The sequence below is a fragment of the Phalaenopsis equestris genome, unplaced genomic scaffold, assembly GCF_001263595.1.
Source record: "Phalaenopsis equestris unplaced genomic scaffold, ASM126359v1 Scaffold000002, whole genome shotgun sequence".
Lineage (NCBI taxonomy): Eukaryota > Viridiplantae > Streptophyta > Magnoliopsida > Asparagales > Orchidaceae > Phalaenopsis > Phalaenopsis equestris.
The window spans coordinates 46,193,327-46,219,276 of NW_018164444.1; the positions used below are offsets into that span (position 1 = coordinate 46,193,327).

General features: G+C 33.3%; 1 protein-coding gene across 1 annotated transcript; it reads left to right on the plus strand.

Moving 5' to 3' along the window:
• The first annotated feature begins 518 nt into the window (after positions 1-518).
• On the plus strand, positions 519-23,611 carry LOC110028237 (acyl-CoA-binding domain-containing protein 4). Its single transcript, XM_020730002.1, has 18 exons — positions 519-881; positions 1,139-1,209; positions 7,278-7,341; positions 7,415-7,480; positions 10,865-11,068; positions 11,158-11,235; positions 11,440-11,550; positions 11,670-11,736; positions 11,826-11,887; positions 12,077-12,216; positions 12,768-12,894; positions 12,986-13,100; positions 15,163-15,251; positions 17,891-17,974; positions 18,050-18,238; positions 18,658-18,813; positions 20,258-20,317; positions 23,115-23,611. The coding sequence occupies exons 1-18, from the start codon at positions 720-722 to the stop codon at positions 23,301-23,303; spliced, it is 2,034 nt and encodes a 677-aa protein (XP_020585661.1). The 5' UTR covers positions 519-719; the 3' UTR covers positions 23,304-23,611.
• The last annotated feature ends 2,339 nt before the right edge of the window (positions 23,612-25,950 follow it).

The following is a 25,950-nucleotide window of genomic DNA, read 5'->3' on the forward strand; positions in this document are numbered from 1 at the left end:
TGCACGTTCATTTGTGCATGTTGTTGTTGCACTAACATGGTCGCTTGTAAACGGACCATAGTGTTGCATGCACATTGTGCAAAGCGGGAATAGCTATTGATTGTTGTCATAAAAGTTGTGGCTTAAACTTCTATTTTTTCAAGTTGATCAAAGGCGAAAGAAAATAGAGGCTAAACCGTATCGAGGCCATCAAGAGCTCTCAACTATTCCAAGTTTGAAGGATAAATTGGTGCCGGTTAGAGATTGTTAAAGCCGGGATTGATATGTGTGCTCCAATGCTATCATTGTTCATGTAAGACATGCATAGACCCACACACATATACCATACATGTTCATTGATTGATGACTCCTTTGATAATAACTAAAGATTTTAGTGCATGCAAAGGCCGTTGAGAGTTTGTACATGCCATGAATAGACTTGGACAAATACACTATAAGTGTTCATTGATTGATAAATTCTTTATGTTTTCTAATTTATTTGTTTGTTTGTTATAACTCTTGAATGTTGGTCTTGAAGTGTATGCATTTCAAGTCTTGTTGTGGAGAAAGACTATGTATCCGAGAACCCTTGTGATCGCTACAGCATAAATCTACGGCTCCATTGACACGACAGAAGAACGAAAGACCCGCCATTCGTCTTCAGCTCGTACCACCGGCTACCTTTTCTCCCATCGGGACGGACTGAAATTCTGCCATCTTCAGCGGAGACATCGTGCGGAATGTCGGTGGTGGCTAGGTCGACCTCAAGCCTGGCTTACCCGGAGAGATTCTACGCAGCCGCTTCCTACGTTGGTTTCGGCGGATCTCTGAACTCTTCTACAGCCGCTTTGTCTAAATTCCAGAACGACGTTGCTCTTCTCCTCTATGGTCTATACCAACAGGTAATGAGCTTCTTTCTAGTCCCCGATGTCTTGTTCTTGGTTTCTTCTTTTTGCTGCTGGATCCAGGTGTTGTTTGCAAGTTGGTTTTTGATTGGATCTTTGGTGAATGGGCCAGATTTTTGGCTTTCGGGTTTCAGTTTGAATGCAGATCCAAACGGTGCAACCTAGAACTGCGCTGGGATTTTGCTGTTTAGTTGTTGATCTGGTTGCATTTTATGATGGTGTGAGGCTCGTTTTAATGGGTTTTTCTTATGCAGGCGACAGTAGGGCCTTGCAATGTTCCGAAACCGAGAGCTTGGAATCCGGTGGAGCACAGCAAGTGGACTAGGTTAGTAAATCTATCATTGTTTGGGAAATGAGCTGGATTTCTTTCAGAGTTATTGATCCTGCAATTCTTGTTTATAGGAGCTGTGAAAATTTTCTAATAAAATTATGAACAAAGGGAGTTATGTACTCCTTCTGCATAATATGACTCTGGTATCTATCATGCAAGTTGGGTGCGATATGGGCGTGTATGCTTCAAAACCCTGAAAAGAATGCATGCCGGGTGGCTTTGTATGTGAGCCTGAAGTGTTTGGGAGAAGCGCTGTTTTTAACTAAAAGAAAAGGCATTGCCTCATAGACTGTTTTTAACTAAATGAGAAGGCATTTCATTACCGACACAACTAAGGAAAAACTAAACATGGTCTCTCTTACTACCCACATGTGCTGGAGATAGTCTGGTTCAGCATTTATATTCAAAAATGAGTTTTTGTTTATGCTGAATTTGTGGTTCATGTTTAATATTGAACTTGCTGAATTAGTATTGTCAATTAAGATAAATCCAATGCAAGAACAATAATTTTCAATTAGCATTCGAGCTGTCAAGCCACTGAACAACTTCTTAAATTATGATTGTTGAATAGTCAAGTTGGAGTTGAGTTATTTTCTCTTGAAAATTGCGATCTTCCTATGATAACCCATAATTCAGCTTTTGTACAACTTGGGCAACCATTGCTATATTTTTAAAAGAAATGGAAAAAAATCTTAGACTAACTTTAGCATTGAACTGGTTTTTGTGAACTATTAACCTGAAATTTTCTTCCATCATTTGTGTTTCTGACATATTAAACTATCGTAATGCATCTTTATACTTGGCATTTATATGAATTTTGTGCACGGTATAGGTCTTACATGCATAAAATGTTTGGTCATGGTATGAGTGGTGCATTCTTTATTGTCTTATTTGTTATTACTTACTAAAGTTCAAAGCAATTAGATGACATGGTTTATTTCATGCATATATGCTGAATCAATTGTTACATGCTCATTCTCATTATCTGTTTTATTTCAATTATTTTGGCTTAGGGTCTGTTTGGGACAGCTGCAACTTATCCAACTTCTGCTGATAAGCAGCTGATCCTGATAATCTGCTGATAAACAGCTAATCCGAATAAACTGCTGATAAGCAGCTGATCCTGATAATCTGCTGATAAGCAGCTAATCCGAATAATCTGCTGATAAGCAGCTGATCCTGATAATCTGCTGATAAGTTGTGCGTTTGGAAAACAGCTGATTTACAGCTGTTTCTTGATAAATGACCATTTTGCCCCTGAACTGAATAAACTGTTACGCTGTTTAGTTTCTGAGGTTTAAGAACCGCTGATTTGCAGTTGTTTGTGGAAAAATGATTATTTTGGCCACGTACAATGGAGCTGTTCGCAGGAGTAATATAATAGAACACATCCAATATACTAAAATCCAAAAAACACTACATAATAGTTCAAAGAGAAAAAAGATATACTCCCCACTCAAGGAAGTCTATCTACAAATCTACTAACAATAAAGCTACACATCTACAATTCTTCAAACAAATATGCACCAATCCTCGCTGAACTTTTCATGCCATCTATAGACTGCCCATCAGGTAAGAGGATATTTGAGGATTTCAAATTTCCATCAGGGAAAAAATCTATATTAAACCAACACATAAAAAAAGGAGCATTTGCATATACAACACTCAATTCTTATGGATTTACATATCTCACATCAAAACTTTCATTTTTACACTCATACCACCAAATTCCTATTTATTTACATATCTAACACTTAAATTTTACTTCCAGTAGTCTCATAAAAGGAAATTTTACGGCAACAAAGCATTAGGATAATGACAATCAGGATTGAAAGCATCCATTCTATAAACAAGTTTCAAAATTCTAAATAGAAGTAGATGCATAACAACATAAACAACAAGTGCTTCAAAATGAATTATTAAAAGCTACAAAACTGAAGTCTGAAGCAGATGCAAGATACTAAACATTGACGAAGCATCAGAAAAGTATATGTGGATGGACCAAAAGCGCAGAGACATGGAATGACAGGGCAGCCACGATAGCTGTGCATGTTTTATTGGTTCTTGAAGTAACTACATGGAATGAGTAGCGCAGAGACATGGATGGACCAGAAGCGCAGAGACATGGGCTGAGTAGCGGTTTCCTTAGGCAGGGAGGAGCAACGGAGAGGTAGGAGCGGCTTCCTTCGGCAGTGGCTTCCTTCGGATTCCTTCGGTAGGGATTAGCATCGGCTTCCTTCGGCAGAGAGCAACGACTTCCTTCGGTAGAGCCCTAGGGGGATCGGGTTTGAGGGAAGGGGCGTAAATGCTTCGGTCGAACGCTGGATCGCGGGATCTGCGTCTAATAGAAATAATAGAACGCTGTAAATTGGTGTTTTGGCCAACACAAGCAAAACGTGCAAATCAAACACAAAGGCGACGTTTTCAAAAACGCCGCCGCAGTTTTAAGCTGCCCCAAATAGACCCTTAGTTTTCTGAATCCTCAATTCATTTTTGTTGAGTGTTACATGGGATGCTAATTGTGTTAACACTTGATTTATTTACTCTATTGCCAATGACATTACTTTAATCTACCCATTATCTTTATCACATTAACAGTAATACTATATTTTCACCTTTTTAGTGAATCTTTTGCTCTCCATCTTTTTGTCAAAATCACCTAAATTTTCATTTTCAATACCTTATTTTATACAGGTTGTATTATCACACCCACACACTCTCTCTCTCTCTTATATAACTAATTTTAGATTAGGATCCTTTTTTTTGTATTATTTTTAGATTAGAATCCTTTTAGATTACTAGGGTAATGCGTGATTACCCATCTTGGCCATTCAATCTATTTTAGATCGATGAGCTTAAATTTTTTAAAATCACTCTAGTTTTAGAAAAGTCGATTGTATCGACGTCAAACATCCAATATGGATTGGATGGCTGAGTGGTTTACTGCATATGGTGAAATTAGCTAGTAATTAGAGAGTATTTGAATCAAATCATTTCCTTAGATGCATGATATTACCATGACATTAATGTCTGTTTTCTAACCCCAAATTTCATCATTGGTGATTTATATGTTACCCACTTGGATTATATAACATAGCTAGTTTATTGTAGTTTTATAAAATTTGTTTTTATGTCTTCTTGATTTTGTTGCAAATCAGCTTTGAAATTTCTTCATTTTAATCTTCTTCTTTTGGTTCTAGAACTTATTTTACATAGTAGACTCCATGCATCTTGATACCGGTTGATCCTTTTGCTATATTGATTGTGAGTTACCCATTTCTCATTCAAAAAATTGTATAAGTAAATTGCATATCATTTATTTTGTCTTGATTATACTAATCAGTGTTATTAATGTTTTGATCTTAAATTAATTCAACCTTGGCTCATCATCACATTAAAACCATTTAGTTTAACATTAAACATTTTTTTTGGACAATTTTTTCATTGTTTTGCTTTAGATTGTTGCTACACATTTGTCTGGTTTCTATTTTCTTTTTGTTTTTAAAATTTTTTATGGTTACTTTTGAAAATCAGATCTGCTGAATTGTGATAACTCTGACTTTTCCTAAAAAGAAAATATTTATAATGCTCACATTAGCTTCAGAAAAAGGTTGCTTTTTGTAAACAATTTTAAAACCACTCTTATAAAAAATTGATGCCAATATTTAAAATTGTGCAATTGAGTATTAAGACATTTTTTTGTTCATGAGCTAAGCCTCGAGACAGTTTGAGGCGTAATTCTCACAATTTGAAAATTATGTAATTTATAACAAAGGGGTAAAAAATAATATATTAGCATCATAACTTACATATATATATTAAAGAAATATATATTAACATCCTAGTATGATAAAAAAATGAAAAATTGCGTGGTGTAAAAAATCATGTAACAACTTACAATATTATATTTATTGAGATTTGTCCTGAATTTGTTTTTTCTAGTCATTTGTTTCTGATGTATAAAAGAGAACATGAATATTCAGAAATAAAATTTCAGTAAAAATTAATATAAAACTATTAACCTCATTATCAGTTAAATATAACATTTTAAAATTATATGGTAATATATATAGTTGAACACACACACACACACATATATAATTAATTAATTAGTTATATATATGAAGTAATTTGTAATTCAAAAATAGATAATAAGTTTTTTAGTATTAAAATTATTTTAAAATATTTGTTGTCACCCCTTAAATTTAGATTTCTTAATAATATGTTGAAAATGTGATTATTTTTACTGAGATTTGTTTATTTGGGAATTTTGGAATTCAAGGCATAATAGTAATCAAATAAAGAAAATAAAATCAAATTTTATTAACTTAAATATGTTGCATTAACAAAGTACATAATAATGATTTAACTAATTTGAGAGTACATAGCGGCCAATATTGAAAAATTTAGAGTTGTAGTGTAAATATACATAACCCGTATACTCTTTGGAGCCTACAACTTTTTGGTATAAAGACAGTCTTCAAACAGAAGGCTGGGTTGCAGCAGAAGAAGGAAGTGATTGCTGTAACCAATGTATCAAGCAATATCCGTAGTGGTGCCGATGGCAAAAGAAGCAGGCAACAATGCTGGAAAGCCCGATTGGGGACAGGAGAGCTCTTGTGTGCATGAGAGTTGCGGCTTCGCTTTGTAGTCGAACCTTCTTATAAAGGGGAAAAAAGCTAAGTGCGAGAGGTGCATGCGTCAACCGAATTTAGGAGAGGCACTCCCTCAAGGCGTATTTCAAGCAACGTGAGGTGTATGTCTCATTTGAATTTTTTGCGGGGTATGGCTTGACTTATTTTTCCTTAGAATTTTGCTGAGGTGTGCCTCAAATTGCAAAATTTTAAACAGTGGTTCAAGCTATCCTAAACATTCCATAAACCTGGCCATGTGTACCTGTCAGTTGGTTTGATATAATGTAGATTTGACGTGGGATTTGTTTGTTGAACTTGATTTGAGCTTAATAATGCTATCACACTGCGGCTTTGAAATGCAGCACACTCAAGCAATATGGGATGTGATGAAATAAGATGGATTTAAATCTGCTATTACTCACAAGAGAAAAGTTCATATGTGAGTAATTATAAACAACATAAGAAAGGAAAGTAAATAGTACTTTTTGTACCAATTGAGCTGTAACTATTGTACAGTGAAAGAAGAACAACACCTAATGGAAATTAAACTGAGCCAAATTTATGTAAACACATCTACGTAAATCCTTTAGAAGTACAAGTATTATTCCGATATGAATTTTAAACTATTGAATGTCAAATGCAGCTGTTGAAAATCCAGCGCTTGTGTCTGTTACTACTACAAATGTTTTTACCCTGTGGCACTCACACATTACAACCACAAATAATGGCAATTATAACATAAGATAAAAAAATCTAATATACTATTAAACAAACTCCTTGAAAATAGTACTGCTTATCTATAAACAAATTAGATATGGTCAAACCAAAAGATGTTTTTTTTTTTAAATTATCCCGATTCTGAATTAAAATTTAAAACAAGTTTATTCACATATGTTTTCAAATCCATCATTATTATTCTCTTATAATATGAGTTTTAATTTAATATTTCAATTTTTGATGTTTTGATTTCTTGCATGTCTTATTGATGATCCAATAATGCCCATGGACTCTTTGCTACTTTCTCTTCAATATTTATGGAGACATCGGTCTATTAAAACTTCAGCAAACATGATCCTCTCAATGTTTCCATGGCCTAATGCTTAAATCATGGATCTAATGCTCAACTCGTAATAAAAAATGATATGATTTCTGAGTTATCAGACCCAATTCCCATATGTTTGGTAGTAATATAGAATTAATGTCATTGATGGGCATGTACCAAACATGCTGCGTGAGGCATCATGGTAGACACGAAGTGCTTTTTTTTGTGGTAAGTCGTGCTGCAGTAATTATGCTTTTGTGGCTAAAATAATTGAAATTTTCAATAAAGTATGTTTGAATGTGATAATGCAGGATTGTTTAATATTTTGTTTGGATTAACATTGCCTTGATTATATATTATTTTGCACTATTTGTTTGTCTTTACAGTTGGAATGGACTAGGAAACATGGCTTCAACAGAGGCAATGCGTCTGTTTGTGAAAATTTTGGAGGTGCAAGTCAAAACATAGGCTCTCTATAACTTGCATTAAATATAGATAACTGATATTCTAGCATTCTTTGCAGGAGGAAGATCCTGCTTGGTATTCGAGGGTCCCAGAACCTACTGTAGAACATAAGTTTGAAATGCCCGTAAGTATGCTGTTCAGTTGTTTTAATGAATGCAGTCAATGGAAAATGCATAAACTCATGCGGAGGCCAAATTGTTTATGAATATATTATGTTTTTGTTTCTAAATTTTGTTAGGCTCCGTCTTCTTGGTATCATTTAGGTGGCTAATGTTTTGATAATTACTTTGCTCAAAATGCATGCTGTAAAAAATATTAATTATTTATTTTATTGTAAACTTTTGCATTTAGGCTTTCAAACTATTGATAACCTGCAACCCACTTAAAGTTTTATCACCTCCACCACCCCAATTCTTAGTATTCCCCCTTTGCCTGCTCTCATCTCTTTGATCCTCCCTCTAAGCTCCCATCTCAGAACCATCATTGACATAAGCTGGAAAGTGTGACTAGCACTCACTGTAGCAGCCCTTGACTGGTTTCGCTTGTGTGAAGAAAGAAGTTGGGATGTAAGCTCTCTTTAGAAGCATCATTGAGATCAGTAGTATGTGAAGATGTCGAGGAAGTAATGACAGTTGTTCGTGGGATTAGTTGCGCATGGGATCTCGTTGGGTACAGTTGAGCATGTGAAGATGTCGAGGAAGTCATGTCAAGTAACTCGAGTTCATCAAGTATTAAAGATGATCCTTAAACATTACTCGACCGGGACATGCTGTTTGAGTGTTGAAATTTGACTGCTATTTGATCAGTTCGAGTTTCCCCAGTGTCGAAGAGACGTGCGTTATTTAGGCAAAATTAGTTAATCTTAAGTTTCATTGCACCAATGGAATTTACAATTCCCAGTGTCGGAGAGTCCTGTGCGTTATTTGGGTGCTGTGGCAAGAGAAGCAGGAAGTTGCGCATGGGATCTCGTTGGAAGAAGGCATCAACGAGACCAGTGGCATGCAAAAGAATGGAATTCATGAGACAGCCATTTAAGGTAAAACAGAGGGGAAATGAGATTTTAAAGTTGTCAATTTGCATTTTTGCAGGATTTTAGTTAAATCCTGCTCAAATCATACTACTAAATAGCTCCCCTCATCCTCTCTCCAACACTCTCCCTCTCTTCCTCTCTCATTCTATCTCTAAATAATTCTCTTTCCTTTTCTCTCTCTAAATGGAGAGTTAAAAAAAATGGAAAAGATGAAAAAGAAGTAAATAAAAAGAAATAAAAAAGAAAAAAAAATAATAAAAGAGAGAAAAAGGATCATGCATTCGATCTCGCATGCTTGTCGTGCAGTAAGTCATCTCATCAACACCCCACACATTGGTATAACATAAAAAATAAGTTTGACATGACTTGCTGCTTGCATAATTTTTTTGGTGCAATTGAATACCCCATACACATTTAAATTTTTTTTTTTTTTTTTTTCTAGTGTGGTGGCGGGAAGAATCGTATACATTTTTTGGCACAAGGAACTGGATACCCTAGTTGTCAAAGATTAGTATCCATAGGTATTTTTGTTGACTCAACGGGGAAATTTTGTTTGCAAAATTTTCATGCAGGTGCATGAAGACTAAGCCTTGTGGGAGTAAAATATATAGCTGCGTTCTAAACACCATGCCTTTTTATGCAGGTACATGCTGCCTACAGAAGGGAGATGTCTGGTTGTTGCTAGAATTTTTAATAATGAGAATTGAAATATATAAAGAAAATAAATGATTGTTTGGACTCAAAATAGGACCGGAATTAAAAAGAAATTTTCAAGATGACACTAGATAAATAATCAAATTAATATACATGTATTAAAAGAATTGATGAGAACTAGAACAAACAAAAATTAGAATTGGAAATTAAAATATAAGAGACTTGCAATGAACTTGAAAGCTCGCATACGAGCATAGAACTTCCTTATTGCACTAGGATCTCTCTTGAATGCTCAATATTCTCAAGGATACGCTCAAGGAACTATACTTGAAATAAAAATATATTAAGGAGAGTTCTTACTTCTAGGCGGAGCATGAACCCTGTGGCCCACTCGAACCAAATGATGTGAAATACAAGTCACTCGTAATGCTTTAAATATTCGACAAAGATTAAAGGTTCTAATAATCATAGCTGAATTCATAAATCAACAAATGCAATTGGGTATAATGCGATCAATGATGAATTCAAAATGCAAAATCATGTGCATGTTTTAATGACAGTATATTCATATGGACAACTGCCATAACAAATCCTCCTCATACTTTCAAAACGGCTGTGTTCATGTACATGGTTGTTAAACAAAAACATTTTAATTCACGCCTGTGTTCATGTACATGGTTGTTGAACAAAAACATTTTAATTCACGCTGCTTTTTGGTTTGTACAAGTGTTCTAATTGATGTGCGCTTCCCGCTATCAACTCAAGAAATAAGCATGAACTGTGGATGTTACGACAACAACTAGCCTTTGTCCCACTAAGTGGATGTATATTAACAAATATGTTGGGCTCAACATGAATTAAAAGGCGTAACTACAGAAATCTTACCGTGATGATCACATGAGATTTTTGCAAGGGGGATTGAGGAGATAGACCAACAAAGCATGGAAAGGATGAGCTTAGGGAGTGCAAAAATTTTTGTGAGGCTGTGCCAGTAAATTTGTTTTCTAATCTAAGCAACCTTGTTAGCAAGCTGTATTGATTAAAGAATTTAAGGAATAAATAAATATATTAGTTAGTTATAATATATATATATATGTCAATAACATAAAAGTGCAAGTCTTTTTTTAATTTTTTTTTTCATATCAAATTCATTATTAAAGTGTTATGTTTGATTTGTTATTTTAGTTGTCAGTTGTGGATATATCTAAATATAATTTTGCCTTATTAATGAGGTTGGGAAATTGCTACATCAATTCTAAAATATCATCTGGCATCACCTATTGTTCAAATCATCTCAGATATCATTTTGCTAATATTTGGTCATTGAATTGATTATTTATTTCACGATGAACAAAGGGTAGTTATGCATTTCAAAATATCATTTTAATAGATATTGTTACTTTTTTAAACCAAATTCTTCCAGTTTTAAAAAATAAAAAAAAAAAACCAAATACTCCCAGTTTATGTTCATCCGTTTACATTTTATTGGTTTGACGTTTTTTGTGCTTTCTTTATGTTACAAGTGCATAAATTTTTGTAATAAAGACTAGAATGGTTTGAGTTGGATTTCTTGGGTCTTGCAGAAGAATAAATTACCACAGATAGATATTTGCAAGTATTATCAGTGTTCTTATGTCCTGTTATTTGCAGGTGGCGTAATATGAAAATCTTTTTTCCAGGCAACACTTGTACTAATATAAATAGTACAGATAATTGTTGTTTTTTTTTTCCTAAGCCCGATCTGTTGTGATGTATGATATTTTTCCATGCATAAAAAAACTATTTACTTATGAATGGATACCTTTTTTTCTTACTTTCATATAGAAACCAAAAGTGGAATCATCTGGTGAGACAGCTAGTCCTGATGAGATATCCTTTTCAGAACCTAAACATATTTCAAGAGAAAATGGTGGTCTTATTGAGACCCAGGACAAAGATATTATAATGGAAGGTCTTGGTGCTATTGGTGTTTATGATCAATGGGTCGCACCGCCAATTTCTGGACAACAACCAAAGCCTCGATATCAGGTGTAACGGATGGAAATGGAAATCCTTATTTAGTGACATGATTTTTATTTTTTGTGGTGCCTCAGCATTAAATATTTAATTCTTTGCAGCATGGAGCCGCTGTTGTGAAGGATAAGATGTATATTTTTGGTGGAAATCACAATGGCCGATACCTCAATGATCTTCAGGTATAACATTGTATACATGTTCTATTTGTAGAAATTCTGCAGAGAATCAAAACTAGTTATTTGTGTTGCGGTATTGACTTGTAACCTTATTGTAGAGAAATTTTGTATAAATTGTTGGAAATGATTATTGATTCATATTCTGTTACATTTTTTTTTAATCTTAAAGAAACCTTATTAATATATTTTCCTTAACTTGGAGAAAAGGTCCTTGATTTGAAAAGTTTGATGTGGTCAAAGATAGATGCTAAAGTGACAAAAGGGCCGTCAGAATCATCAACACCAGCACATGTTGCTCCTCTCGCTGGGCATTCCCTGGTAATTAATGGAGAATTCAAGCCCATGCCATTTTCGTTGCTAGTAATAAATTATGTCACAGTCTGTTATCTCTGTTGATTGGTAACTTATAGAACTTAATTTTTTTTACTCTGATTCAGATTTCTTGGGATGAGAAGATTCTATCCATTGCGGGTCATACAAAAGATCCTTCTGAGACTGTCACAGGTGTCATGTACTTTCAAGTTAATATTTTAGCAATTTATCTTTCTGCTCTCAGCTTCCTGTTGAATAACTTCTTTTCATTCTGGTGATAGTTAAGCAATTTGATCCACAAACTTTGACCTGGTCCAATTTAAGGACTTACGGGAAGCCACCGGTAGTTTTCCTCTTTGAGTACATATTATTCTCCTTTTTTTTATTTACAATTATATCCCATTTTCATCTCTTACTCTAGTTTGAAACAGAAGCGATTCATTTGTGATGGTTAAATATTTGCTTATATAACAAAGACGAAAGCACAATAAGAACGTTAGCTCTCATCTTTCTTTAAACTTCTTCCATGCAGATTTCTCGTGGAGGTCAATCAGTGACCCTCGTTGGAACAACTTTAGTTATGTTTGGCGGGGAAGATGCAAAAAGATCTCTATTGAATGATCTGCACATTCTTGACTTGGAAACCATGACTTGGGATGATATAGATGCTATGTAAGCAGGAGTATATTTGTTTTCACCTCTTTATTGCTTAAGCATACTTATAGATGAAATGAATATAAAGAAAAGATTAAATCAACTATATCCATTTATTAGCTCTTCTCTGCATAGATTTTGGATTCAGTATACATAATATGAATGGTGAAATAAATATTTGTGAAAATATTTCTTTTTAGAACCATTGACTAACTTGCTTCATTCTCTTTTATCTCACATCTTATTAAGTAATCACTACCTAAAATATCCTGATACTTATCATTTATGTTATGGTGCTGTAACTTGAAGAAAATTGCATTCTCTGCCTTTCTTGCAACAGCTTGCTGATATTGTTCACATTTTTGTTTATATTAAGTATTTGACAATATTGTGTTTCTGAACTTTTGATTATCATTTATCACATGTTTTTGCATCACTTTAAAAGAAATATTTTCTCTTTCTAGTTTTTCTTAGCATGAGTAATCTTGATAAAAATGGAATCCATATATTACATAAATGTAGAATGGATTTATGATTTTTTTGTCAATTTTCTTTTTACTCCTTCTCAGAGGCACACCACCTTCTCCAAGGTCAGACCATGCTGCTGCTTGCCATGCAGAGCGGTACCTTCTTATATTTGGTGGGGGTTCTCATGCTACGTGCTTTAACGATCTTCATGTCCTTGACCTGCAAAACGTAAGAATGCTATTTTTCAATATTGAGATTTTTGACCAGACCAGTTCAAAATGGTCTTGTTTATTACTTTATTATTCAAACAATATTGCAGATGGAATGGTCAAGGCCGAAACAGCAGGGTGTGACTCCTGGTCCGAGAGCTGGTCATGCTGGAATAAAAGTGGGGGAAAATTGGTTTGTTGTCGGGGGTGGTGATAATAAAAATGGTAATCATACAAATTTCCTACTTCTTGAACTTGAGCTCTAATAGTTTTAGTTGAATTGGCTTTTTTTCTGTCATGGCTTTCTGTGATACCATTTTTTTGTATAAATATTCTGCACCGGATATGTATTTGTGGCAGATTAATGAGTTCTTATATGCAGTATATCATGTTATTAAGTTTTTCGAGATGACAAGGTTACATATTTTACAGTTGATGTCATTGTTGAGATCATCCAAAAGATCACTTATTAGTATGACACAGTCATTTCATTGAGCTGGACTTTTGAAAGATTTGTTTATTGTATTATCATACTTATATTTTCGTCTCTTTATTTTTGAGGCCCTGGTGGCTTATGAAGAAGATTGTGGAAATGTAAGATAAAATGTTGCTTTGTATAAAGTAGATATGAAAACAGTCTACAACGTTTGGAGAAGATACTGACAAAATTCTTGTATTTGGGCTGCCGATTCACCAACCCTTGATTTCAGTATGATAGCAAGGCCTTCCAATAATGAAGTCTACATAAAATATTTATATTGAAATATTATGTAACTTGAATAATGTATGAAACTAAATGAAAATTGTCTACTTTGAAATAGACCCGAAAATTTCACTGGAATCATTTAAGGGGCTTTATAGGTCACCATGCTCTCCATTTTTGTGAAAATTCTGTTTTTTATTGCATTTAATGTTTAAAGGCCTTGTTCACTTTAAAATCTTGTGAAAAAACTGCCTTCAGGACTGCTGGCTATGAAACCTTAACTGATTTTTTGGTAAGTATCTGTTCTATGCTAATTTACAGGGGCTTGGTTGATCTGATCCAGGAGATTCCCAACAACACTTAATGATTTTACGAGTCCTTTGCTTCAGCCACGAGGATGCTTTCATTTCTTTTTCTTGCATCTTGCCGCATTGGGATTATGCTAGCATTGCTGGTTACACATTAAGCCAGCGGAAAGAGGTGGAGTGATTTGCAAACTGATTGGGCGTGGCTCTCCCTCAAGCAAGGAAGAGATCTATTGTGATATTATATGCCTTATTCCCTAATATTATATAGTTTCCCTATAGGGAGTAATAGATGAGATATTTGTACCTTATTTATTCTGAATTTTGAATGAAATTTCATGTGCTACCCTATCTGGATTAGCCATTGCACACTGAATTCGAGGATAAATTAAAGCCTATTCATCTGGACATTCTCCGCCACCTGCTACCACCCCTACTGTTACTACTATTGAGCTAGAAGGTCCGTCTGAAAGCCTTTCTCTAACATATTACATCCTTCAAGGAGGTTTTAATGCCTTTTGAATGTGGAAAATAACGAGAGAACCTTCACTTCCAACAAAAATATGCCCCAATAGTGATTGATTCATCTTCATTTTCTATAATTTCTTTCTACCAAGCTCCGTCCCTCTCAATTTCTGCGAGTTATTAATCTCTTGTCATCTGCATTGGTGATTAACGCAATAAACCATTTACTCTCCTTTTCAATCCAAATGATCGTACAATATTGAAATACTCTCCGAATTATGGATCAATATGTCTAAATATGTAAGGAACTTGAAGTAAGAAATGAACTAGTGCAATGCAGGTTTAAGTTACCGTGCAGTTTTCTGGTACCATCGAGATGCCAAACAGTGCAAGCACCATCGTAGACTTCTTGTAAATATTTATAATAAAATTATGCAAAGAAAGAATATACGTCCACTTTTTTTTTTACTATGTGCAATTTCATCTTCTTGATAATGTTCAAAATTAAATGTTTAAATGATTTATTCATTTTGCTGCTGTTGTTGAAGGACTTACATAATGGCACTGGCGTTGTTGGAAAGATTTAATCTTTGTTTGTTCTTTTCCCTTTGTCTTTATTGATAAGAATCCTTAATATTCATGTCCCTCTATGTAAAGCTGTTTATCAAAAAATTACTTTAACAATGCAAGTTGTTTGTTTTGAACAAAATATTATTTACCTGGAATTTAAGAATCCAGATTTTTTATTTAAATTTTTTTTTAGACATGTTTTCATCCTCAACAGCTTTTCTGATTGCTGTATAATACTGTGCAGGAGTTTCTGAAACTTTGGTACTTCACATGTCAGCATTAGTTTGGTCGGTTGTTACCTCTGTAAAAGGACGAGTACCCCTTGCCAGTGAGGTACCACCATACCGTTGGCATCATAAGCTTAGATCATTTGTTATTTCTTACTGTTGCCTGTTCATTCTCTGTTACAATGTTTTCAATTCTTCAGCTTGCCACAATCCAAATTTAGTTAACTTCCTCTATCATTGCATAATCCTCTATTTAAAAAATCCATTGTTTCTCAGTCACTCTTTTTTCATATGGTATGCATGTATATATATATATCATCAACTTTATTTGCCTTAGTTGCCTTATTTGCCTTATTTGACTTATTCCAATTGTTTATATATGCTTTTTAACATTACATTTTATCTTTATTTCATACAAAAATTTTTTTTTTTTTTTGAATAACTGCTAAATTTAGTTTTTGGCTCTCAAAAATTTTTTTCCCATTCTTCCTTATCCTTTCATTCTTCTAAAATTGAGCTTTCCATTGCATGTGAAATAGGAAGAGTTAGAAGGCTTTATGTAGAATGATCTTGAGCAGATCCCTGGCATTTCTATTTTTTCCTTTTGAAACATGTAAATTTTATTTTGCAGTTATAAAATTTTGTAAATTATAGCATAAGCCATAAGGGCATTTCATGCATTGTTCTGTAGCCTTATCTCAAGTACCTAGGGTTGGCTTTGTGAATTCTTATTATACATTTATTCCTGATGGGTGTTATATGATGTGGTTTTTACCTTTTTCAGAAATCTTTTTGCACAACTTCTAGTTATGTTATATTTATTTCACTCAGTCTCTTTTTTAGTCCTTCCTATTATTTTATGTGCTTCTTATTGATACATCATTATCCCATCATTGTCTATATCTAAATCAATGATGTTGAAGGTGAGTGTGACACAAACCTAACATTGTATAAGGCAAAAAGAGGCCATAACTCCTTATATACCTTCATTTGGGCCCCATTACTAAGGCACTCATAGAAGAGCACCTTTCATTAAGGCTCCATGTTTTGAGGCTTGTGACTTTTTCATTGAAGAGTGGATGATAATGCTTTAAACGCAAGCAATGAGGTCATGCAAAGGGCTTAGAGGGTATATATACTAGGCCATGTGCTTAGAAATGAGTCAGAAAAATTATAGGTATAGGAGCTACAAGTTCTGTTATAGTAAAAATTGAGAATGGAGAAGATGAGTGATTGTAGATGAAGGAAGAGATGAGGGGCTAGGAATGTAATGATGGAATAGACTACATGAATGCTGACAAAGATCGAATAGATGGTAACAAATTTTATATTATTTCTATGTTATGCATGCTTAAGGTTCAAATAGTTTAAATGTTTAATATACTTTAGATAGTCTATTTACCATGAATTTTGTTTTAGAATGCAACAAAATTTGAAAAATTCTTTTTTTTTTTTTTTGCTACTTCAATGTGATGATAGAATTTCATTTACAATACTTAAAATCATTTTAAAGAGATATGTTTATTTCTTTTTAGCACTTCATTTTTCTTAGGCTTGTGCAGATGGTGCCACTTATCACCTTGTGCATTAGCTTCAATATCAACTTAAGCGCACCATAGGTACATGAGAGAAGGCTTTTTCCATTTACTATTACTTCTATTTCCATCTTTTCATAATAATTGTTCCTAGATCCTGATACATCCAATTTTAGCTCACATTGATATTAATATTTTGAAATATCTAAAATATGTAATACTTGGCTATTAGTGACCTTTTTGTAGCCTAACACTTAGTATATTTGATTAAAAGAATTTATTTATAAAGTTTATTTTTATTTTTCCTTGAAACTCTTAATACTCCTATTGTGATTCTTTATTTTAGTTACCCAATTTGAGATGTAGATATTTTGTTGTTATGTTTATCCCTATTCGTTCGTGTGGACTCAAGATGATTAAGTTTATTTCAGCTAAGTATCAGTTGATCTTTAAATAATAATGACTGATAAATATCATTCACATTCATTAAAATTGGATATTATGTACTCAATTTTCTTTTCTTAATTTAAAGCTCCTTATATTTTTATTTTTTTTTCCTTTGGTTTTACTTTTTATTCATTCTTAAAGGAGATATTACATCCACAAATAAAATATACCAAGATACCTCACTATTACTGTCTTATCTACCTTTTTTTATAAAAGTACTTAACAAAACAAAAAAGGAATGTGTAACTTTATTTTGATCTTTATTATACTATTATTGTGATTGAAAACTGTTTGGTCATTGTACAATTGTTAATGCTATTCATTACGCTGCATCACACAACATCTTTAACTAAGAAGTTCCTCATCAACAGATGGTGACTTGGTTATATTGTAAAAGAACAATCTGTAAAAGTGGATCAAACTAAGTTACGTTTACATGATAATATCAACCCTGTTTTGATTTGAAAAACAATGGTAGAGACAAAGTATGTTGCATTTTCTTGACCCCCTCCAATTCTTCGTTATCATCAAATGCATCTGCATCATTCGGAAATTACATTTTTGTTAAAATCTTCCAGTTTGTATTGTTTTAATTAGTGTTACATTGGAATTGACTCAGCATGAGGTTAGCTAACTTAATAAAGGATGCTTTTGTGCTAGAGAGCTATATTTTACAGTTGCTTAAGCTTTCCATATCACTGTTCATCTGTAATTGTTTGATTTTGTTAACTACTGATGATTGGATTAACAACTTTGAGGATAGGGTCTAAGTGTGGTTTTGAGCACATGCAATGGGGAAGATTATCTTGTTTCATTTGGAGGGTATAATGGGCGTTACAGCAATGAGGTAAATTATGATTATGATTGACTTTTGTTTCTCTTAAACTATTATTACTTCCCTGAGTTCTTTTCATTTTGCTAGGTTTACGTTCTTAAACCAAGCTACAAGTCAGATTTGCAGTCCAAGATATTTGACAAGCCAACATCAGACAGTATGGCTGTGGTTATCGCATCCACAAATGTTGGCAGGGATGTAGCACCCGAGTCAGAAGCAACCCAAGATGGAAAGATAACAGAGATTATGATGGATAATGTTGATTCAGGACCTTTGGTAAGACAAAATAAAGTATCAATAATTTCTTGCCTTATCATGATTTGGAAGAAAATCTTGAACTTGCTTTTCTAATTATACAAACTATAGACAATAAAATGTGGTGATGATAAAATATGCGTAGAATGTAGTAAAAAAAACATGATGATACGGTTGGTTTGGTGTACCTTTTTTTCTCTCTCCATAAATAAGAAGCGTGAAATGATTTGCTTTTAACTGGTTAAATGAATTATTAGATTTGTTGTCGTACCAAAGGTTATAATGTATTTTCTTGAAGTGCATGCTTTTCTAAAAAAAAAAAAACTTTACAAGTGGTTTGAAGTTTCCGCATTAGAAGAACTAAGTGATTAAATTTTATTCTTAATTGTTATAGTGTTGTTATCTTGACATGCTCTGGATTACTGAATAAAAATTTACAGCATATGAGGACTGAGGAGTCTGGCGAACACATCATCACTGCACTCAAGGCGGAGAAAGAAGAATTGGAGGTTACTCTCAACAGGGAACAGCTGCAGAACCTCCAACTTAAGCAAGAGTTAGCTGAAGCAGAGACTAAGAATGTGGAGATTTCAAAGGTATGCCTGTTTAGTTTTAGTTATCTTTTTATTTTTTATTTATCTTTAATTTGCCAGGAAGATTAGCAGCATTAAGTCTGATTTGGTTCCTTGAAGTGAGGAAATATGTTTTCAGAAATGGTGTTTTACTGGATTCCCTTATTTGGTTGGTAATATTTAAAAGTCAATACTAATTTAAAATCTAAAAACACCTTAAAAATTCCTCGTCTCCATGATTTCATTTCACGTACAAGATGAGGAAAAGCAAATCATCATTCCTATTCTAAACTAGAGCAGTTGCATAATCTCCAACTTAAACAAGAGCTAACTGAAGCGGTGAGTAAGATTATGGAGATTTCAAGGGCATGCTTCGTTTTATTTTTTTTACTTTGCCTTGAAGATTTAGCAGTATCAGGGCTGTTTTTTTATTTTCCCGGTGAAGTTGAGAAATATTTTTTTCGAAGATGATGATTTTACTAAGCTCTATCATTAGTTGGATAGTTTAAAGCCATTATTGATTTTAAATTCTAAAAGCACCTTCTTATTGATTTTAGATTCTAAAAGCACCTTCAAATTTCTTCAAATATCATGGTTGACTTTCACTTACAAGATGAGTTCAGCTACAATTATTATTTTCTAAAAAATATTTTTTATCTAGAAGCAACCAAATGAGCAAATAGGTTCATCTGCATAATTCTCTATTGTTCTGGGAACCTTTTAGAGTGCTCTGCCATCTCAGACCCTATATATTCAGGATCCTGGGGAAGCTTATCAGGGTATCATGGTGTTTTGTTTGATATGAATTATTATGGAGCTAGATATCTTATTTGATATGAACCATCCTAAATGTCCTTCTCCTGTTTTAGTCATATATTAAAGTTTTGCTGATATGTGGTATCGAAAAATGGTCCTTTGTGTGTTTGAATGTTAGTTTATAGGCTTCCCTGTCTATTATTTCATCATCATGATTATCCTCATTCAACTTAGTTTGGTTCGGATTTTATAAATTCTCATTCCAATCATATATGTTGAGTGCTGCATGAGTATAATATAGTGGGCATTTATGTTGACTCCATTCTGTGTAAATCCGTTATCACATATTTTAGCAAAAAAAAAAAAAAAAAAAAAAAAAAAGGAAAAGCATGCATGAGACAAGAGTGATTGGAGATTATTGAAATTAAAACAGGCTATTGTTTTGAACAATCTCCATTCTTACCTTTGTCTCCGGTTCTGTTTTTTGTTTCATATCATGCTTTTATTTGCCATAGAAAAACATAGGATGAATGTCTTCCTTGCATGCTGCCTTAGTCAACCTTTAGATTATGCTTAATTAAGTAAGATTATCGACAAGATGAATACATGCTTGTAAATTATACATGCCTATCTGTGATAAAAATGAGTATTATTGACAAGATAACCATCCACTATCTGGTGGGTCTGAACTTTTCATGAACCTATCATGCAGGAGCTCCAATCTCTCCGTGGTCAACTTGCTGCTGAACAGTCGAGATGTTTCAAACTTGAGGTATGCACTATTGAGGCCATGCTGCTTTCGCTAGACTCCAATATGTTTAGTTTGCTCAAAACTTTGTTTCTTGATTAAATCAGAAAGGCCTACAAGTTAGATGTTAAACTCTTTACTTGTTTGGATGTGAAGTAAATTAACGATTGGAGTAAATAGTGCAATGATCTGCCTCAATTTATATCAAAGCAGAAAGGCTACAAATTAAAGCCCACAGTCTCATGCTTCGGTAGAGGGGTGGTCATTAGATGAGTTTTTTTCCTAGCATCTTTGGAAAATGTATTGCTGGATTGTGGATGCTTATGGGTCTTAATGGTACTATGGTCAAAGTAATCTTGATGCGTTCAAATCATCATGCATAGAAATACTTTTCTATCATACATTTGTCATTCTAAATTGTATATCTTCCAAATATTTTTGATCTGTTAGTAAAAGCAAACTCCCATTCTTCAACCTTTTTGATGTTTAAATGACAGTACTTGGGAGAAATTTTCCTCGAGATAGATTTTATTTTAACTAGATTTCCTTTAATATTTGATCGATGTTTATTTAAATATGGGTTGAGACTTCTTATGGGTGCATTCTTAATTGAGGATGCTTATGCTTAAATTTTAGTTCTAGAATTGGTAGTTAAACACGAATTTAATGAAAGATTTGGAGAGAGATAAACTGGATCAAGGTCTCATGGTTTTCTTATTTCAGAGTTATCAACGGATCCAATCAGAAACTTTAAAGGATTTTTAGTTCTAACTTTCATTGTGCTTGATAAACAACATTAGGATGCCTCTTCCCATGTATCCCAAGCTGACTAGGGTGAAAATATGTTTGGCGAAGGCTTGCTTTCGAAATTGATATCAGCTTCTTTACTAGCATAGGGTCGGTCATTCTAGTTTCATTGAATAGTTTAAGGGCACAAAACAAGGTTGCTTGTGGTTCAAAGGTATTGGATGTAACCAGCCAGAGTTCAAAGCAGGACATGGGTTTCAGTTTTCCATGAGTTTTAATTTGAATTAAAGAAGCATCTAAGATACACGTGAGATTTAATCTCTGGGTTTGGTTTTGATTGATAGTCTTGTTAACTTGGGATTTGATCCAAATTTAATTTGAAAAGGTGCTGACATTAATTGGAATTCCCAATTTTTTATTTAATGGGCTTCTTGGAACTATGCTGGTCTAAATTAATTAGGGTGGATGCTTATAGCCATTGGAATGACCATATGATGGATCTTTAGAGGAAATTCTGGTAACGTTTCTTACTATACTACCTTATAGTGATAGCTTTTTTGGTTAAATTTGACTGGCCTGTTGACTTTATGTTGGCTCTTTAAGTAGGATGAAGTTTACATTTGTTGTAAGGCAAGAAGTAAGAACTTTTTTTTATTTAATTTTAAATTATGACAGGTGTATTTTGATGTATTATTACATTTGTTAGAGATGCCTAAGACATTGGATCTTATAATCTTAGGTTTAAAGGGGCATGTCTAAGTCTTAATGTTTTGAATGTACAATGGCCTGTTAGGTTGAGTCTTACAATCTTTTGTTTTGGATAAGATGACCTGATAAGTAGCTACTCATCATGATCCTTAGATCAGTTGGGAGTCAAAATGACCAGACCCAAGTCCTTTGTTCGAGTGTATAAAACACTTGCACATCTTACAAAATGCTCTATTGAGTTGATTTAAAGTTGACAATACTTTTATAAAAAAAATTATTCTAAAATTATGAATATGTAACTTCTATTCGAATAAAGTTGACCATAATTTTTTTTTCTCTCATTATTTAAACTCTGGATTGTTCCTAGTATTAAATGGTTTTTTTAATGACAAGTGCTAAACAACTAGTTTACATGCACATGCAAGGATTAAGCGAGCATTCATTACATCTATTATATTTTTTGATGTGTTGCATCGCTTAAAGTGCATTTTCTTTCTCGTTAAAAATTTATATGTAGGTCTGATTTAATATGCTTTATTTTGATTATTATGATTGTTCTTGTTGAGTTGTTCTGTCATTGAAAGATGTGCTGGTAGATCGCTTTTATTTTCTTTTTGTTCCAGGTACGCTGACTTAATTGAAATGATGCTCTAAACAATTAACAGTTCATAGGCCTCCTCGCAAGCCGTGCCTAAAAGGTGTTGAGTTTCAACCTCATGCAATTTCTTGCGTGAAAGAAATTCACTCCTTATATTTGGACCAAAATCAAGGAATGGTGGAGAAAGTCCTCATAGACTAATGATCAATGAATGACAAAGGGAAATACATACATACCACATAATTATGATGCATTTACATATCTCACACCTAAACTTTCATATTTACTCACATAGTACTCAAATCTTTAATATCACCTATCCTTTATTTCACATAAAAAATAGCACTATTGTCACTTTTTAAAAGTGAAATACACTTTTTCATGTATAGGTTTAAAGCACCAAAGTGCAGTGTTCCTGAATGTGAGATATGTAAATGCATAAGAATTGTGTGCTGAGTATGTAGACTTCCTTCTATAATTCCACCCCCCACCAAAGTGCAGTGTTCCTGAATGTGAGTTTTGGTGTGAGATGTAAATGCATAAGAATTGTGTGCTAAGTATGTAAATTTCCTTCTATAATTCCACTACACCGCCCCCCCCCCCCTCTTGATAGGGTGAACACTCCAACACTTTCCCTTATAATTCCTCACTTTGCTTCCAATCAATACAGTGCACGGTCGAAACCATACTGCAGCACTTGTGCCAATTATAGAAGCATAATTTTCAGCAGATTTGAAATGGATTTAAGAAGTCGATTCTTGTTGACAGGTTGATCTAGCAGAGCTTCGTCAGAAGTTGCAGAACATGGAGACTTTGCAGAAGGAAGTGGAGCTACTTCAAAGACAGAAAGCCGCCTCCGAGCAAGCAGCTTTGAGTGCGAGGCAGAGGCAAAACTCCGGCGGGGTTTGGGGCTGGCTCGCAGGCAACCCTGCAGAAAAGCCTTCTGATTACTCCTAATCCATTTTGTCCATATCCCTTCCCCCTTCACAGTAATTCATACAGGTTTAAACCACAATATTCACATTTCCTCATATTATTAGAAGACATGCAATAAATTGTTGGAATTTATGAGCATCTATTGTTTTTACATTTTTTTCTCATTGGTATAGGAGATGTATCAGGATTTCTTTCTTTCTTTCTTTTCTTTTGCATAAATTGCTTTTTGGTTCTTTCTTTTTTGTACTAATTTCTTGCTTCTTTTAAAATTATTATAGGGGAGCAACATTATGTCTGAGGTATAATATTTATGGATATTTTTCTTCCTATGTGAATTTCTGTCCATTTTTTTTTGTCATTAATTAAGTATTGTCTCAAACTCAAATTTGTTGAAGAGGCATTGGGGCAAGATCCAAAGATGGGGACATTCAAGGGCTATCTTGATGGTTAAAGGGTATTTTTGTTTTTAGCAATATGTATTTCTTATAAACTTATATAATGTAACTCATTTTAGCTTATGGCTGAGTATTTTAGCTTTAATTATAAAGTCTAATTTGTATTTTAACTGTGATTAAATGACTTGGGTCTAGGAAATTTTTAATTTATTTTGGAAAATGATAGAGTTGATCTTATTCCAATCAAGTGGTTCAATTTATTTTGATCAATTCCATTCTTCTTTTTTTTTTAAATCATTTTAATAACTGCATGTTTGATTATAAGGATGATGGCTTAAATTAATGAGATGATACTTTAAAATGACTAGATTTAGAATTAGGGGTGTGAGTCAAGCTGACTTGTGAGTCGACTCAAGCTTGACTCGATAAGTGGCTTGTGAATAGAGCTCGATGAGCTAATAAACAAACCTCAGCCTTGACTCGACTCGTTAGCTCGTGTCTGCTTGTTTAAAAAATAATTAATAGCGATGAGCTAATAAACAAACCTCAGCCTTGACTCGATTCGTTAGCTCATAATTAATATAGCATTATAAGTAATAAAAACCAATCTAATCTGCTTGTTTAAAAAATAATTAATAGAAAAGTAATTAAAATATATTAAAATTTAATTTTTAAAAAAGGTTTAAAAAATGACATTTAATAGTTTATTATTGTTTTTTTATTAGTTACTCTAAATACTTATTCTATTTATTATTTAATTAAAATATTAGTTTAAACCAGCTGGAGCTCGTAGAATTAAGTTTGAATATGCTTTTATTATTCCATATGTTTAATCATAAATATAACCAAGTGTTGAATTTTTCATTAGAATCGACTACTCTTACAACTCCATGAGTTGTCTAGGTAATTTTGATATTATTAAGCAATATTCCAAGTCTAGCATTTAAAATAATAGAGCTTGCATTTTTTTTTAATATTGTTTTGCTAATTTTAAATCACTATAGTGCTTGCAAGTTATTTATCCTTCTATATTTTAAGTATTATCATAGTCATTTTCAAAAATTAGCAATTACTTTCCAATCTCAGCTTTTTTTAGGGAAAAAATAATTTCATGATCATAAATTATTATTTTCTTATTTGAAGCACTTTTTGAAAGATATATTACATAAAGCATTCAATTTATATCTTATTAGCCAAGTTTATTCAAATGTAGCACAATGTGACCGATAAATAGTGACATACTTTTTATATAAGATCCCTCATGTTTTTGTATAGTTTGTGGCATATTTACTAACTAAACAATGTGACCGATAAATAGTGACATACTTTTTATATGAGTTCTCTCATGTTTTTGTATAGTTTGTGGCATTATTATTTACTAACTAAATCATAAATTTAAAACCAATCTAATCTGCTACTTTAGTAAACAATGTTATTAAATCCTTCTAGGATATAGGTCTTGTATATTGTCTGTGAGTTCATACAATTTCGAAGAGAGTTTGTGAAGGAGGTAAAATGGAGCTAAGGATTTCAAAGTAAGTGTTGTTATTGATGGTGGTAAGAAGAGAGGGAGAGAGCCCTCTTCATTTCCCTCACATTTATATCTTGTAGAAAGTAATTGTCTTCATAACGCCACAAATAATAAGCAAATGTGATGTTGTCGATAATGTTGTATGGAGTCTATTAAGACTCGCTGTTGATAAGATCCTAGGTGCGGATGTCATGCAATCAATAAGCAAGCATGGAGGATGATTTAACAGAGTTTTCCTTTCTTTTGTCATGAAGGACTGTTCAACGAGCTTGATAATCGTAGCATGATGGATGCGAACGAGCTCAACCAAAGAACTCGTTAGATGTGAGGAGTTTGATAGAAGAGCTCGGGGGAATATTTGTGAACATGATTGAAGAAGCTCTCATGAATTCTAAGTATCAACGAGTTCAGTCAGAGGTGCTCTCATAAATACTAACATACTCAGCAGATGAGATCACCAAGTCTTTATGAAAGCCAAATATGGTAACTATTACTTTCATGAGTATGACTAGCTTGTAGGATCGGTTTCATTAAACAAGCTCGATCCATTAAGCCTAAAAGATTCATGCATAATGCCTGGACTTTCCTAATTGTTTCGAAGTTCTATATTTAGATGTACGATTACATTCCTTTTGACATACTATTTTTTAGCAAATTTTTAAAAATAATAAATCATGTGAACGCTAAACCATTATTATGCATCTAATTTCTTTTTTAAAAACAACTATAGAACTAAAGTATA